At 47.0% G+C, this 14,627-nt stretch overlaps 1 protein-coding gene across 1 annotated transcript in view; it reads right to left on the bottom strand.

Annotated features, from left to right (window-relative positions):
* Positions 1 to 14,627, bottom strand: part of NETO2 (neuropilin and tolloid like 2) — a 98,121-nt gene that overhangs the window by 18,556 nt on the left and 64,938 nt on the right. The window contains exons 3-6 of the mRNA XM_089664340.1: positions 10,420 to 10,560; positions 7,508 to 7,756; positions 2,621 to 2,665; positions 2,415 to 2,542 (exon numbers count right to left, since the gene is read on the bottom strand). Of these exons, the coding sequence (XP_089520466.1) occupies positions 2,415 to 2,542; positions 2,621 to 2,665; positions 7,508 to 7,756; positions 10,420 to 10,560 (563 nt within the window). The remainder of the gene's footprint in view (positions 1 to 2,414; positions 2,543 to 2,620; positions 2,666 to 7,507; positions 7,757 to 10,419; positions 10,561 to 14,627) is intronic.

The following is a 14,627-nucleotide window of genomic DNA, read 5'->3' on the forward strand; positions in this document are numbered from 1 at the left end:
TACAACATCAAGCAGCCCACAGCCTCTCTTGGAACCCACCTGTTCCCAATGTCCCTTCTTCCGAGGGGCAGTACTGCCCCTCTAAAAAAAAATGCCACCCTAGGCAAATGCCTTGTGGTAAATACGCCCCTGCATGTATGTCCCTTTTGGAGTTGTCCCATCATGTCTTCTAATGATGACCACTGGCAATGAGTAGAAAGTGAGGGGTAATCTCCCTAGTATGGACAAAACCAAAAACTCCAGAAAGGTCCTACCTTTACTTAACGTTTTTGGTTTTAGTGTCCCTTTTGGTTGGATTTTCTCACATCCTAGCTGGCAGAGACATCCCCAAAAATAATGCAGCTGTAATTGCTGCAAAAGGTGGTTCCACAAACTATTGACTCCGGGGGGGGGGGGGGGGCTGAATGCAAATGCATGCCACACTTTTCACAGATTTATTTGTAAAAGATTTTGAAAACCTTTTATCATCTTCGCAAGCATGTGCCACTTTGTGTTGGTCTATTATGTAAAATCCCAATAAAATACATTTACGTTTTTTGTTGGAACAGGACAAAAATTTTGAAAATTTCAAGGGGTATGAATACTTTTTCAAGGCATTGTACATCATGCGGACAAGTCACTATAGTTGTATAATAAGGGCTGAATCAAGCAGACAAGTCACAATAGTTCTATAATTAGGGTTGGGTCAAGCAGCCAAGTCACTATAGTTGTATAATAGGTACTATATCATGCAGCCAAGTCACAATAGTTGTATAATACGGGCTGAATTGAGCAAACAAGACACAATACGTCTATAATTAGGGTTGGATCAAACAGGCAAGTCACAATAGTTGTATAATACGGACTGAATCAAGCAGACAAGTCACAATAGTTGTATAATACGGGCTGAATCAAGCAAACAAGTCACAATACGTCTATAATTAGGGTTGGATCAAGCAGGCAAGTCACAATAGTTGTATAATACGGACTGAATCAAGCAGACAAGTCACAATAGTTGTATAATACGGGCTGAATTGAGCAAACAAGTCACAATACGTCTATAATTAGGGTTGGATCAAACAGGCAAGTCACAATAGTTGTATAATACGGACTGAATCAAGCAGACAAGTCACAATAGTTGTATAATACGGGCTGAATCAAGCAAACAAGTCACAATACGTCTATAATTAGGGTTGGATCAAGCAGGCAAGTCACAATAGTTGTATAATACGGACTGAATCAAGCAGACAAGTCACAATAGTTGTATAATAGGTACTACATCATGCAGCCAAGTCACAATAGTTGTATAATAAGAGCTGAACCAAACAGTCAAGTCCCAATAGTTGTATAATAAGAGCTGAACCAAACAGGCAAGTCACAATAGTTGTATAATAGGTACTACATCATACAGCCAAGTCACAATAGTTGTATAATAAGAGCTGAACCAAACAGGCAAGTTACAATAGTTGTATAATAAGAGCTGGATCAAGCAGACAAGTCACAATAGTTGTATAATAGGTACTACATCATACAGCCAAGTTACAATAGTTGTACAATAAGAAGTGGATCAATAAGTTACATAAGTTCAATTTTGGGGTACTTGCTCGTGGCTGAGATACAATCTCAACATTTTATCTGCATAACTGACATTTTCAAGTGGTCCTTGGCTTTGGAAAAATGTGGGTAAATTTTAGGTAATGTGTAATAAAAATTAGCTTTACTCTGTAAAAAAAAAACAAAAAAACTGCCTGATAGCGAATAAATAACATGAAATCTCTGTATTTTGTTTGAATTCATGCTGTGATGTATAAGAGATTGTTAAAGGTGTGATATAAATTTCATGGTAATTCAATTGTAATTTCAAAATTAAATCTTGGGAAAATCCAGAGAAACAAAAGACATACCATGCATAAAACAATGAAAAGGTATGACATTGGAAACAAGTTAACACTGTAGAGTGCCATGACCCTTATAGGACTCTCAGAAAGTACAGTGTTCAAATTTTCCAGATTTGCTTAGGCACCCCATGGATTATGCCATTTTCTTTCCTTCCACCACAGGTGGAAAGAAGGAAAATCGCTCGATTCCCTCACCGACACAGTCAGTGTTGATGAGGGAACCCCTCCCGCAGTGCTTTTGTGTTCTGCCTGGAGCGTGGGGAGCCTTCCCGGCCGGCAGCATATAATGATCACTGCTGGTGGCTATAGTCAGTGCCAGTGATCACATGAAAAAAATGGATAGATGGATGGAATCTCTGCCAGTCCCTGCTGAAGCAGCTTTCAATTCATCTGTGGCCGGATTTAATGTAAACTGCATGGAATGGTAGGATAAAACTAGGCTCAGATTGGGCACTCAGCTCACACTATTCAAAATGAGTTGAAGAAATGTTTAAAGGTATATCTCTTTAAAATTCTCAATCCATGTGACAGTCTCACCTTAGCTTTCGGTGTTGCCTTTATAGTCCATATGCAGTCCACAGCCTGACCAGCCTTTAGTTTATCCCCCTGTTCCACCTGGCTGGATCGGATAATTCCATCTGGTCCAGATAACTCGAACTGACAGTCTGAAGAAAGCAAAGGAAGGTGGTCAGCAGAACAATGAGGGTTTTTCAGAATCAGACTCTAAAAAAACTCATACAGACCTGGTATTGGGCTTAGAATACCTCCGAGATAGCTGAAGTCCGGGTCTACAAGAAAATACAAATTATATCATAGTTACATAGTTAGTCTGGCTGAAAACAGACAAAGGTCCATCCAGTTCAACCATGCAAAAAAAAAAAAAAAAGTTATAATCCTACACCTACAGTCCATATCAGACTGTTTATTTCTTGCCCTAAAGCTGACATACTGTACCTTGCCTCCCCCCCCCCCCATTCATAATGATTACAGAAATCAACCAAATGGCCCGGATCAAAAAGGTTTCCATCCCCTGGAATGTTTGGCCTTGGTACAGACACACAAGGTGACACACACAGGTTACAATGACAATTAAACGTTCATTTCCCACATCTGTGGTGTTTTAAATTGCAATTAGTGTCTGTGTATACAGTGCCTTGAAAAAGTATTCATACCCCTTGAAATTTTCCACATTTTGTCATATTACAGCCAAAAACGTCAATGTATTTATTGGGATTGGATGTGATAGATCCACACAAAGTGACACATAATTGTGAAGTGGAAGGAAAATGAGAAATGGTTTCCAACATTTGTGGCAATAAATCTGAAAAGTGTGGCGGGATTTGTGTTCAGCCCCCCGGAGTCAATACTTTGTAGGACCCCCTTTGGCTGCAATTCCAGCTGCAAGTCTTTTTGGGGATGTCTCTTTGCACATCTAGAGAGGGACATTTCTGCCCATTCTTCTTTGCAGAATCGCTCAAGCTCTGTCAGATTGGATGGAGAGCATCTGTGCACATCAATTTTCAAGTCTTGCCACAGATTCTCCATTGGATTTGGGTCTGGACCGTGACTGGGCCATTCTAACACATGAAGATGCTTTGATCTAAACCATTCCATTGTAGCTCTGGTTGTATGTTTAGGGTGGTTGTCCTTCTGGAAGGTGAACCTCTACCCCATTCTCAAGTCTTTTGCAGACTAACAGGTTTTCCTCTAAGCTTGCCCTGTATTTGGCTCCATTCATTTTCCCATCAACTCTGACCAGCTTCCCTGTCCCTGCTGAAGAAAAGAATCCCCAAAACATGATTCTGCCACCACCATGTTTCACGGTGGGGATGGTGTGTTCAGGGTGATGTGCAGTGTTCGTTTTCCACCACACAACGTTTTGCTTTTAGGCCAGCAAGTTCAATTTTGGTCTCCTCTGACCAGAGCACCTTCTTCCATATATTTGCTGTGTCCCCGGCATGGCTTCTCGCAAACTGCAAACGGGACTTCTTATGGCTTTCTTTCAGCAATGGCTTTCTTGCCACTCTTCCACAAAGGCCAGATTTGTGGAGTGCACGACTAATAGTTGTCCTGTGAACAGATTCTCCCACCTGAGCTGTGGATCTCTGCAGCTCCTCCAGAGTTCCCATGGGCTTCTTGGCTGCTTCTCTGATGAATGCTCTCCTTGCCCAGTCTTTCAGTTTAGGATTCAGGATCCACCAATGTAAGGGACATTCTTCTCACTGACCACCAACGTAAGGAGAATTCTTCCCACTGACCACCAATGTAAAGGTCATTCTTCCCACTGATCACCAATGTAATGAGAATTCTCCCCACTGACCTCCAATATAAGACGTATTCTTCCTAAAGACCACCAAAGAAAGAAGCATACTTCCCACTGACCCCCAATGTAAGGAGCATTCTTCCCACTGACCCCCAATGTAAGGAGCATTCTTCCCACTGACCACCAATGTAAGGAGCATTCTTCCCACTGATCCCCAATGTAAGGGACATTCTTCCCACTGACCACCAATGTAAGGGACATTCTTCCCACTGACCACCAATGGAAGGAGCATTCTTCTCACTGACCCCCAATGTAAGGAGCATTCTTCCCACTGACCCCCAATGTAAGAAGCATTCTTCCCACTGACCCCCAATGTAAGGAGCATTCTTCCCACTGACCCCCCAATGTAAGGAGCATTCTTCCCACTGACCCCCCAATGTAAGGAGCATTCTTCCCACTGGCCACCAATGTAAGGAGCATTCTTCCCACTGACCACCAATGTAAGGGACATTCTTCCCACTGATCACCAATGTAAGGAGCATTCTTCCCACTGACCACCAATGTAAGAAACATTCTTCCCACTGACCACCAATGTAAGGGACATTCTTCCCACTGATCACCAATGTAAGGAGCATTCTTCCCAATGATCACCAATGTAAGGAGCATTCTTCCCAGTGATCACCAATGTAAGGGGCATTCTTCTCACTGACCACCAATGTAAGGGACATTCTTCCCACTAACCACCAATGTAAGGGACATTCTTCCCACTAACCACCAATGTAAGGAGCATTCTTCCCACTGATCACCAATGTAAGTGGCATTCTTCCCAAAGACCATCAATGTAAGAAGCATATTTCCCACTGACCCCCGATGAGTTGGTTTTAGAAGGGGTTCCCAAGACCTGCACATTATTTTGTGAGTTCCTTGGGGGTAAAAAGGGGGAGAAAGGTTGCCCTAATATAAGGGTGCTCTGGTATGTTTCTTTTTGTACCTGTGTGATTAGGATCATTTAGGATCAATGAAGGATAAGGATTCTGAATGGAGAAGCGCCAGAAACGAGCATTGTAAAATATAAAACTTTAGACTAAAACATTTTCTTAAATAACATTTTCAGTAGAATTGGGGAGGCGTGGTCAGACCCTCTGTCAGCTTTTATTGCTGTCTCAGTTGGAACACATCAGCAAAATGCACTAAATGCAAGGGACAATAGCCAATTCATTAAATCAGTTCTGTTTCTGGCAGCATTCCTCCACATTCCCTTTTTACTTCTGGCGTGATGGTAATAGTCACCATCAGTTATAATTAAGTCAATGCTGGACTCCAGGAAAAACAAAGAAATACCTTTAGAATGGGGCTCCTTCTACGCTGCAAGGGTTAAATGCTGATTTATGCCCAGGATACCAGTATAAAGGACATTACTTACCTAATCCATTGCTCCAGCAGGCCCCTTCCATTCTACAAGAACAACTGCTGCAACCTCATCTCCAAGGCACTCCATCATCCATAGGCGCTCTGATGTCATCAAGTACAGTGCAGGGCCCTGCACGTGAGGACACCAAGGGACCGCCCACAACCTGAAGTGTCAGGGAGGAGAGCTGAGCGCCAGCCGCTGGGAGAGCGAAGGATTAGGTAAGTAAAGTCCTGGCTACTGGTACTCTAGACCTAAATGTACATTCAACCCTACGAGGAGCCCCACGATTCAACAGTACGAGGAGCCCCTTGACAAGGGTGTTTTTTTTTGTTTTTGAGTTCACCTATAAAAATTGACCTAGTAGTTATTACCTATTTATTACCGCCCACAGAGATCACAGGACTCCCCCTAACAATTGCCTTTGAATTTGCTTTTCTCTTCAGAAGGGCAGCACCAATTTTGTTTGGACATCATCCAGGGTCACCATCTGCCTCCTGGACTGAGATGCCAGCTCATTGATGACACTAACACATCAATCCTATTGCCTGTGCAATTCTTGGCTATTTTCTTACAGATCAGCCCCTACTGCCCTCTTTCATCCTGTGGCTTTCTATAAAGTTACAATCAAGGTTGGTGCTTCCACTAGGCAAACTAGGCGGCTGTCTAGGGTGCACTGCCACCTAAGGGTGCCTGGCCACAGCAGAGGCTGGCACACTCTCTGTGTGGGATACTGCCATGTCATGAATGATCCACCAGCTGAGAGGAGGGGTGGCAGAGGGGAGGAAGAAAGGACAGAGGAAGATGCTGAGTGTCTGGGGCCAGTGTAGCAGAGGAGCTCCCGCTCCTTCCAGTGTTCCTCTCAGACTCAGTCCCTTGTTGCAAGCCAGCTGGTAGCTGCTGATCACTGTGGTTTTCCAGCCCTTCTCTTCCCATTCATCAGCGGAGGCGGAGCTGCGCCTGCGGAGGAAGGTAATGTCTGATTCTGATGTCTCATGTCTGTGTGAGTGTGACCCAGCCGGCCATCCATCACATATGCAATGTGTCAGTGAGTGATGACATCATCAGGATCCCACAGCCTGCTCTTCTAGTGCCTGCTGGGCCTGCTGATCTGTGTCAGTGTTGGTGGTGGTGTGTTGTGTCGGATCTGGCATTGTGTGGGATCGCTCAGTTCAGGTGTGTGTGTGGGCTGGGCTGCCTGCTCTCACAGTGTTTTTTCTCTCCCTATTGCCTGCGGAATTCCAGCCTGGAATCTGTCAAAGTGTGAATTTTTAAAAAAAAAATTAAAAATGTATCATCTAAGTCATTCTATCTCAACCATTTTACCCCAGAAGAACCCATTAAATTATTTTCAAGTCATAGGGAACCTCTGGTAAGATTAGTCCTTTTTTGGTCATTGGGAAAATGCCCCCTTACATTGGTGGCGGTAAGTGGGAACAATGCCTCCCTTACAGGTGTGGCCAGAATGACACCCTTGCAGCCATAGCACGTGTTCTGCCAAGTGCCGGTGGACCTAGCACTATGCATGTGCTATCAGATGGTAGGTCAGTTAACCAAAGCTCAAGGAACCCCTAGCCATCCTAGGGTTCCATGAAACTCTGGTTGAGAATGACTCCCTCGGGGGGTCTAAGTGATTTCTGGGGGACAGGAGGCATAGAAAATGCTTCCTCCTGCCTGCAGTAGACTGATGAAATTAACTCAGCCTAGGCAAAGTCATTGACTAACTCAAAGACTGCAGTTTAGAGCTAAGGGTGCTTTTTACAAAAAATGGTATTGTTGCGTTCAAGTTACTGAAAGATCCAAAATTGTGCATTCATCCTGTCCCAGTCCTTGACTTGCTCTCAGATCAGATTACATACAGCCTTCCCACCAATGCTGTGTATCCCGAATATGGATATGTTGGGTCATAATAATAGAGTATTGGAAGTATGGAGCAGAACAAGCCCTTGGTCTCCATACCTGGGATGAAGGAATATTTTGCTCGGAACCCCAGGCCTTCCAGCTCTTCATCGGAGGTGAACTTAATCCACATAAAGCGCCCTGTCGATCTGATTGGTGTTGGGCTCCGAATCCCGCAGTACCGATCGATGAGCGGAGAGAAGCCAAATGGACCGTCTCGCACTTCTAGGTGATCAAAGCGACATTCGAAGGAAGGCTCTATGTGGTAGGGCTCATCGAAGGTCAGTTCAATTCTTTGGCGAGGAGAAGCTAAAGAATGAAAACCAACAGTGTTACAATGTAGTGTAATCACTTTGTAATTAGAATTATAATAAATTCAATAAAATATATTGAAGCAATACCACATCATACACAACACACTGAGCTTCTCTAGGGGACCTTGCACCCAAATGCAAGGTCTGCTTATTAAGTTATGTGAAGCCCTTTCCAGACACGATACAGATGTAGCACCCTCATAGTTAGGTGCTAGAGAAATTATCTTCCCCTTAGTTCTGTTGAGAAACTTGAAGAGCATGGGGCAGGAAGATTCAAATCTGGTTTGAATATTTACTACCCTCTGACCAATCCCTGGGGGGGAGGGGAGGTGTAGGCAGGTGCAGTCTGTTTTCTCCTCTGTAGGTGGCACTTGACGTGAGTGGTACCACAGCCTGGAAAGGAAATCCAGGAGAAATATAGTTTCTCTATGGTTTCCTGGGTCAATGGAGCAGCATTCCGGTAGGCTACACTGTGGCCATGTGACCCTTGGTGGCCATCTTGGGTCAGCAAGGCCTTTATAAGTCCTCGCCCTCCGGTTTTGGGGCGTTTTCTGTGAGTGGCTAGTGTAGAGAGAGAGACCCCACTTCCTAGGCAAAGTGGGGAAATGTTCCAGATGAGAAGAGACAGGCTAGAGACTTGCTAGCCTGTACATAAGCCTCCCTTCTTGGGACCGGAATGGCCAGGCTGTGTCACCCTCTGAAACATTCACTGTTGGCACCTCTTTTCAGCCACATCTTACTCCATTGAACTGTGAGTTATTTCCCAAAGTGGCGTTCTCCCACTAAGATGTTTATAACTTTGGCATTCTACTTAATACAAGTTTTTACTGTAACCAAATTTTATGTGTCCACTACCCACACCATGCTGCATCTTCCCACAGGTTTGCCTAGTAGGTGGTCAGGGAAGGGGGTAAATAGGTTGAAGTCTGGGCTGAGGAATTAGGTGGTGCCTGGGTCTACCCATCTGAGGATAGACTGCTCATGCTTTGATGGGCTGCTTGCCTCTGGAGCCAGCCAGGACTGGTTGCTGGACTACCCAGTGCTATGGACAGAACTCCCCAATTCTGGATCTCTCTAATTGGGTCTGTGAGTAGATCTTGCTTACTGTGCTGTAGTTCCCATGGTCCCCAGCTATGGATAGACAGTGTTCCAGTTAGCCCTGAACTTGTTCAAGGTTGTACGTGGTTCTCAGTTGAGAGAGTTTTAGGATGCTCCATTCTACCTCAAACTGTGCTAAAACCCCTTTGTTCATGGTCTTCAGCTGTAAGTGTAGTGACTGTGATACCATTCTAGAAAGGAGTGCCCTTAGCTTGCATTTGCACTCCAGCATTTTGGAGTATCCCAGCCCTCATTGTTCTCCTTCAGTTCAAGTTTACAGCAATAAACCACAAAAAAAAAAAAAAGAGAAAAGACATCCCCTAGACTGATTATTGGTCCGAGTTGAGTGAACTGTTGCTGTGTGCCTGGTTGCCTCTGCACTTTACAAGAAAGAACTTAGCTAAATCCAGAAGCCCCTGTGGGGCGAGGGCTACACAGATAACAATAAATTCCATGTTATCTACCCATAAGACTGCATTCACTATGTAACACGTCACCAAGCATATGTAGCGCCCCTCTAGTTAGCCAGGGGGAGCTAGATAGGTTTTTTTTTTTTTTTAGAGAGGCTGAGTAGCAGCCTGAGATGAGTCAGCCAGGTTACTCTGGGTCAGGCCTGAAGGTTCTGCAGGTCAGTTCCCTGATAACTCCCCTTTAGAAGCATGAGACGTTTCTAGAAAGCAGTGGGTGGAGGAGAGGAGGGGCTGATCTGCATGGTTAAGGGATCTTGGTCAATCCCCAGGCAGGAAGTTTGGCATGGGGCCAGCACAGCCCCTAAATATGAAAGTGCCTGATCAGCAGGAAGAGTACTGTAGGGTGGAAGATAAAGTGAAGGCTGGAGTATGGAGCCTGGGAGGGGGCCAGGAGTGGGGCCTACCTGCAGGCAGGAGCTTGAAGGGAGGATCTCTCAGCCTCCACTGTCCCTTGAGAGAGGACAATCTGGGAAGCAGGGAAGGAGCCAGCCCAGCATAAGGCCTGAAGGCAGCTACCAACCCACAAGCTTGCAGGAGAGGACTGAGTGGGTAATCCCATACACCCTGGGCCAGATATGGGGACAGGGCCTTCTGGTGGGAAACCTAACTAGCCCCCATCTGGGACTGCTGATTTAAAAGTGACAGATGGGTGAAGAGATTTTATCTGGGGTGGTACACCAGGAGGGCTGGAAAGCTCTCCCAGAAGAGAATCTTTGTCTTTTGACTTGTACATAGTTGCTAAGGAATTTATCCTCAAGTTGTAGTTTCCTTGGGCATCCCATACACCCCTCAACCCCATACAATAACCCTTAATAAAACCACAAAAACAAGCTCAGGGGCTGTTTACGGTCTCCAGTGTGCAAGGTCTGAAGAAAATGTGTGTTGCCTGGCTGTGACTATAGGGGGACCCAAAACTCAGCAACTCCTGCTACACATACATGGACCAAAGAAATGCAACCTGGTGAGGCAGGTACAGTTTTTGGCAGGTGGACACGCTTTGAGGACCCATTCATAAATTAAATCAATACAGTGCCAGAAAAGAAACATTGTTGCACACAGGAACATAAGTAATCACGCTAATTGCACCCACCTTCTAATATATAGACACATTCTTTGTTCGGAGGATAAGTGTTGGGAAAATTTGGGGATGCAAAGTGTCCTCCATTACTGGTTCTGACCCAGGTTCCGCACTGGGTCACAGGGATGTGTTTCGCTCCCATAACCGGTCCATCTGAAATAAATACAAATATATTACGGAATGAAATGACAATGACCCTGTTTACACCGTCTATGTTGCCTAGGGCTTGACCCCTTCCTGGTCTATGGAATAGGAGCCATTCCCAGCTCTTCCCGAGTGCTATTTCATAGATAGCCTGCTAGGCCTACATGGACTATGAATCTGCTGTTACTTCTATCACGGTTTTATTCATCTGATGCCTAAGACTGCATTTTGTACAACAGTATACATATTACTAGCTATTGTTGTCTTGATGTCATGGAAACTGCCTTTTTGTTAAATAAAGAATTGTAAAAAAAAAAGGAATAACAATGTTCCTTCATACAGGCTCCTGTCCCTTTTTACCAACCACCTTAAAGGATAACTGCTACAAGAAAGTAAAATAGAAAAGTCTGCTAGTGGCTGTAAGGTGCCTGTCTCTTAGTGTATCTAAAGGTAACATTTTTGGGGGGCCGGAGTAGGGAAGGGTTAGGCCTTATGTCAAGTGTTATTGCTCTCTGTGCCCATTTTGAGGAAATGTCCTGCTCTATTTGTTCTGGTGACCATAGTCACGGGGACATAACGCCAAAAGTTTAGAGTTGTCATTGAAGGTGTGAGGTTAAATCCTTCAATAGGGGCAACTTTTCTAGTGAAAACTATCTAATGTCCAATCGATCCCCACAATAGGAATAATCAGTCTATAGTGGACCCTCCTAGTTAGGTGCTAGGCTGATTTTTTGGCTCTTCTGTAATCAGTGGAGCAGAGACTGATTGTTTTGGACTGGTCAGGCTTGATTGCTCACCCTGCCTTCTGGAAAGCTCCAAAACCTAGGAGTGGAGCAGGTTAAATAAATGGCCTTTATATATAGGGGGCCTCAGCCAATCCCTGAGGAGGTGTGCCCAGTAAGTGGCTGAGGAGCACATAAAAAGTCTGAGGTCTGGAGACGCCTTGTCTTGTCCAGGAGGAGAAGTTCCCAGCCTGAAGGGCCGCTACCCTACTGGGCAGCCAAGCTAAAACTCTACCTGTGTTCAGAGGTGTGGCAGAGCTGGGGGGCCTTCTTCCTAAAAGCCTTTGGAGTTGATCAGAGGAATTCACAGAGGATCTGGTCTAGAGGGTTCACTGGGAAAATATCTGACTGATATTGGAAGGAGGCACCTAAGTACCCAGGAACATTATGACTTGATCAGAGGATTTCACAGAGGATCTGACTGATATTGGAAGGAGGCATCAAAGTACCCAGGAACATTATGAGTACAGACCTAAGTGTAGGATCCATTGTTTATGGCTGTCCATTTCCTGGGCTATTGCTGAAGGGACTGTTATAAGAAGTAGCTGCAGAGTGAAGCGTGTCCTCCTATTACTGCTCAGCATTCCGGAATATCACCCAGCTCCTTGTGCCCTGTCCTAGTTGTTCCACAATAAATACAAGAAAAGGTAACCCCTTGACAGCAGGTGAAGTAGGAGAGGAACCGGTGGCAAGTCACCTTTTGGGGTGAGTGCTACAAATGTTATTGATGTAACACGGTCATGTGACCACATTGGGTCAATGATGCCATGAGCATTCTTTCCCCATTGTGCACCTACAGCTGCAGTGTGGGAAATGTCCTGGCTGCAGCTTTTTGGGCTGGTACTGGCCAGCCATCATCCAGGTTCGGCCAGACGGGTTCAGATAAAACTCAAGCTCATCCTTAAAGTAGAATGCAACTTTATGCAGGGAAATCTTGTTGTTGGACCATGCAAGACATATAAGGAGCCCACTCAGCTCTATTATTTTTAAAAATATATGTTATTTTTTGGGTGGACGGATCCTTTAAATCAGCTTTCTGCCAGCAGTGCCTGTAGGTCAGCCTTTTCCCTCACAAATTTGCTTTAATTCACACTATTTGCAGATGTGTACCACCAGCACTAAATATAGCAGATTCTGGGCAAAACTCCCAAAGCTGAATGCTGTGCTGTAGAGCAGTGTCTGTCAACTGACGAGCTAAAGGAAGCCTCAAATGTGGCCCCTGACATCCCCAAAGGGCCGCACATAATATTCAATATGTATGTAATTCTTGAGAGGACTGTCAGAAACTGCAGACCTAATAGAGGAAATGAGAGTCATAGAGTGCGGACATGCTACATTTTTGGCTGGTCAGGGCTGTCTTTATAGCATCATGGGCCCCTGGCCAAAGTAATGCGCTGGGGCCCCTACCAGCCTGCCCCAATTTGCGCATCTACTCTCAAGAATTACAGTATAGATAGTTAATAGAATTAAACATACATTTATTAGTACTTTCAATAAAATTGATTTTAAACTCAAAGAAAACATGCCATAAATTAAAGACTAATCAACACAGAAGGCACAGAAAAGGGGGGGAGGGAGGCAGAAGGTCACAGTACGGGGGGAGTCAGGAGGGCACAATACTGGGATCAGGAGGGCACAGTACAGGGATCAGGAGGGCACAGTACAGGGGGAGTCAGGAGGGCACAGTACAGGGGGAGTCAGGAGGGCACAGTACAGGGGGAGTCAGGAGGGCACAGTACAGGGGGAGTCAGGAGGGCACAGTACAGGGATCAGGAGGGCACAGTACAGGGGGAGTTAGGAGGGCACAGTACAGGGGGGTGGGTCAGGAGGGCACAGTACAGGGGGAGTCAGGAGGGCACAGTACAGGGGGAGTCAGGAGGGCACAGTACAGGGATCAGGAGGGCACAGTACAGGGGGAGTCAGGAGGGCACAGTACAGGGATCAGGAGGGCACAGTACGGGGGAGTCAGGAGGGCACAGTACGGGGGAGTCAGGAGGGCACAATACTGGGAGTCAGGAGGGCACAGTACGGGGGGAGTCAGGAGGGCACAGTACGGGGGGAGTCAGGAGGGCACAGTACGGGGGGAGTCAGGAGGGCACAGTACGGGGGGAGTCAGGAGGGCACAGTACGGGGGGAGTCAGGAGGGCACAGTACAGGGGAGTCAGGAGGGCACAATACAGGGGGAGTCAGGAGGGCACAGTACAGGGGGAGTCAGGAGGGCACAGTACAGGGGGGAGTCAGGAGGGCACAGTACAGGGATCAGGAGAGCACAGTACAGGGGGAGTCAGGAGGGCACAGTACAGGGATCAGGAGGGCACAGTACGGGGGAGTCAGGAGGGCACAATACTGGGAGTCAGGAGGGGACAGTACGGGGGGAGTCAGGAGGGCACAGTACGGGGGGAGTCAGGAGGGCACAGTACGGGGGGAGTCAGGAGGGCACAGTACGGGGGGAGTCAGGAGGGCACAGTACGGGGGGAGTCAGGAGGGCACAGTACGGGGGGAGTCAGGAGGGCACAGTACGGGGGAGTCAGGAGGGCACAATACAGGGGGAGTCAGGAGGGCACAGTACAGGGGGAGTCAGGAGGGCACAGTACAGGGGGGAGTCAGGAGGGCACAGTACAGGGATCAGGAGAGCACAGTACAGGGGGAGTCAGGAGGGCACAGTACAGGGAGGAGTCAGGAGGGCACAGTACGGGGGGAGTCAGGAGGGCACAGTACAGGGGGAGTCAGGAGGGCACAGTACAGGGGGAGTCAGGAGGGCACAGTACAGGGGGAGTCAGGAGGGCACAGTACAGGGGGAGTCAGGAGGGCACAGTACAGGGGGAGTCAGGAGGGCACAGTACAGGGGGGAGTCAGGAGGGCACAGTACAGGGATCAGGAGAGCACAGTACAGGGGGAGTCAGGAGGGCACAGTACAGGGATCAGGAGGGCACAGTACGGGGGAGTCAGGAGGGCACAATACTGGGAGTCAGGAGGGCACAGTACGGGGGGAGTCAGGAGGGCACAGTACGGGGGGAGTCAGGAGGGCACAGTACGGGGGGAGTCAGGAGGGCACAGTACGGGGGGAGTCAGGAGGGCACAGTACGGGGGGAGTCAGGAGGGCACAGTACGGGGGGAGTCAGGAGGGCACAGTACAGGGGGGAGTCAGGAGAGCACAGTACAGGGGGAGTCAGGAGGGCACAGTACAGGGGGAGTCAGGAGGGCACAGTACAGGGGGAGTCAGGAGGGCACAGTACAGGGAGGAGTCAGGAGGGCACAGTACGGGGGGAGTCAGGAGGGCACAGTATGGGGGAG

Source organism: Staurois parvus, unplaced genomic scaffold (genome assembly GCF_062004578.1).
Source record: "Staurois parvus isolate SC_StPar_1 unplaced genomic scaffold, SC_StPar_1.0 ptg001886l, whole genome shotgun sequence".
Taxonomy (NCBI): domain Eukaryota; kingdom Metazoa; phylum Chordata; class Amphibia; order Anura; family Ranidae; genus Staurois; species Staurois parvus.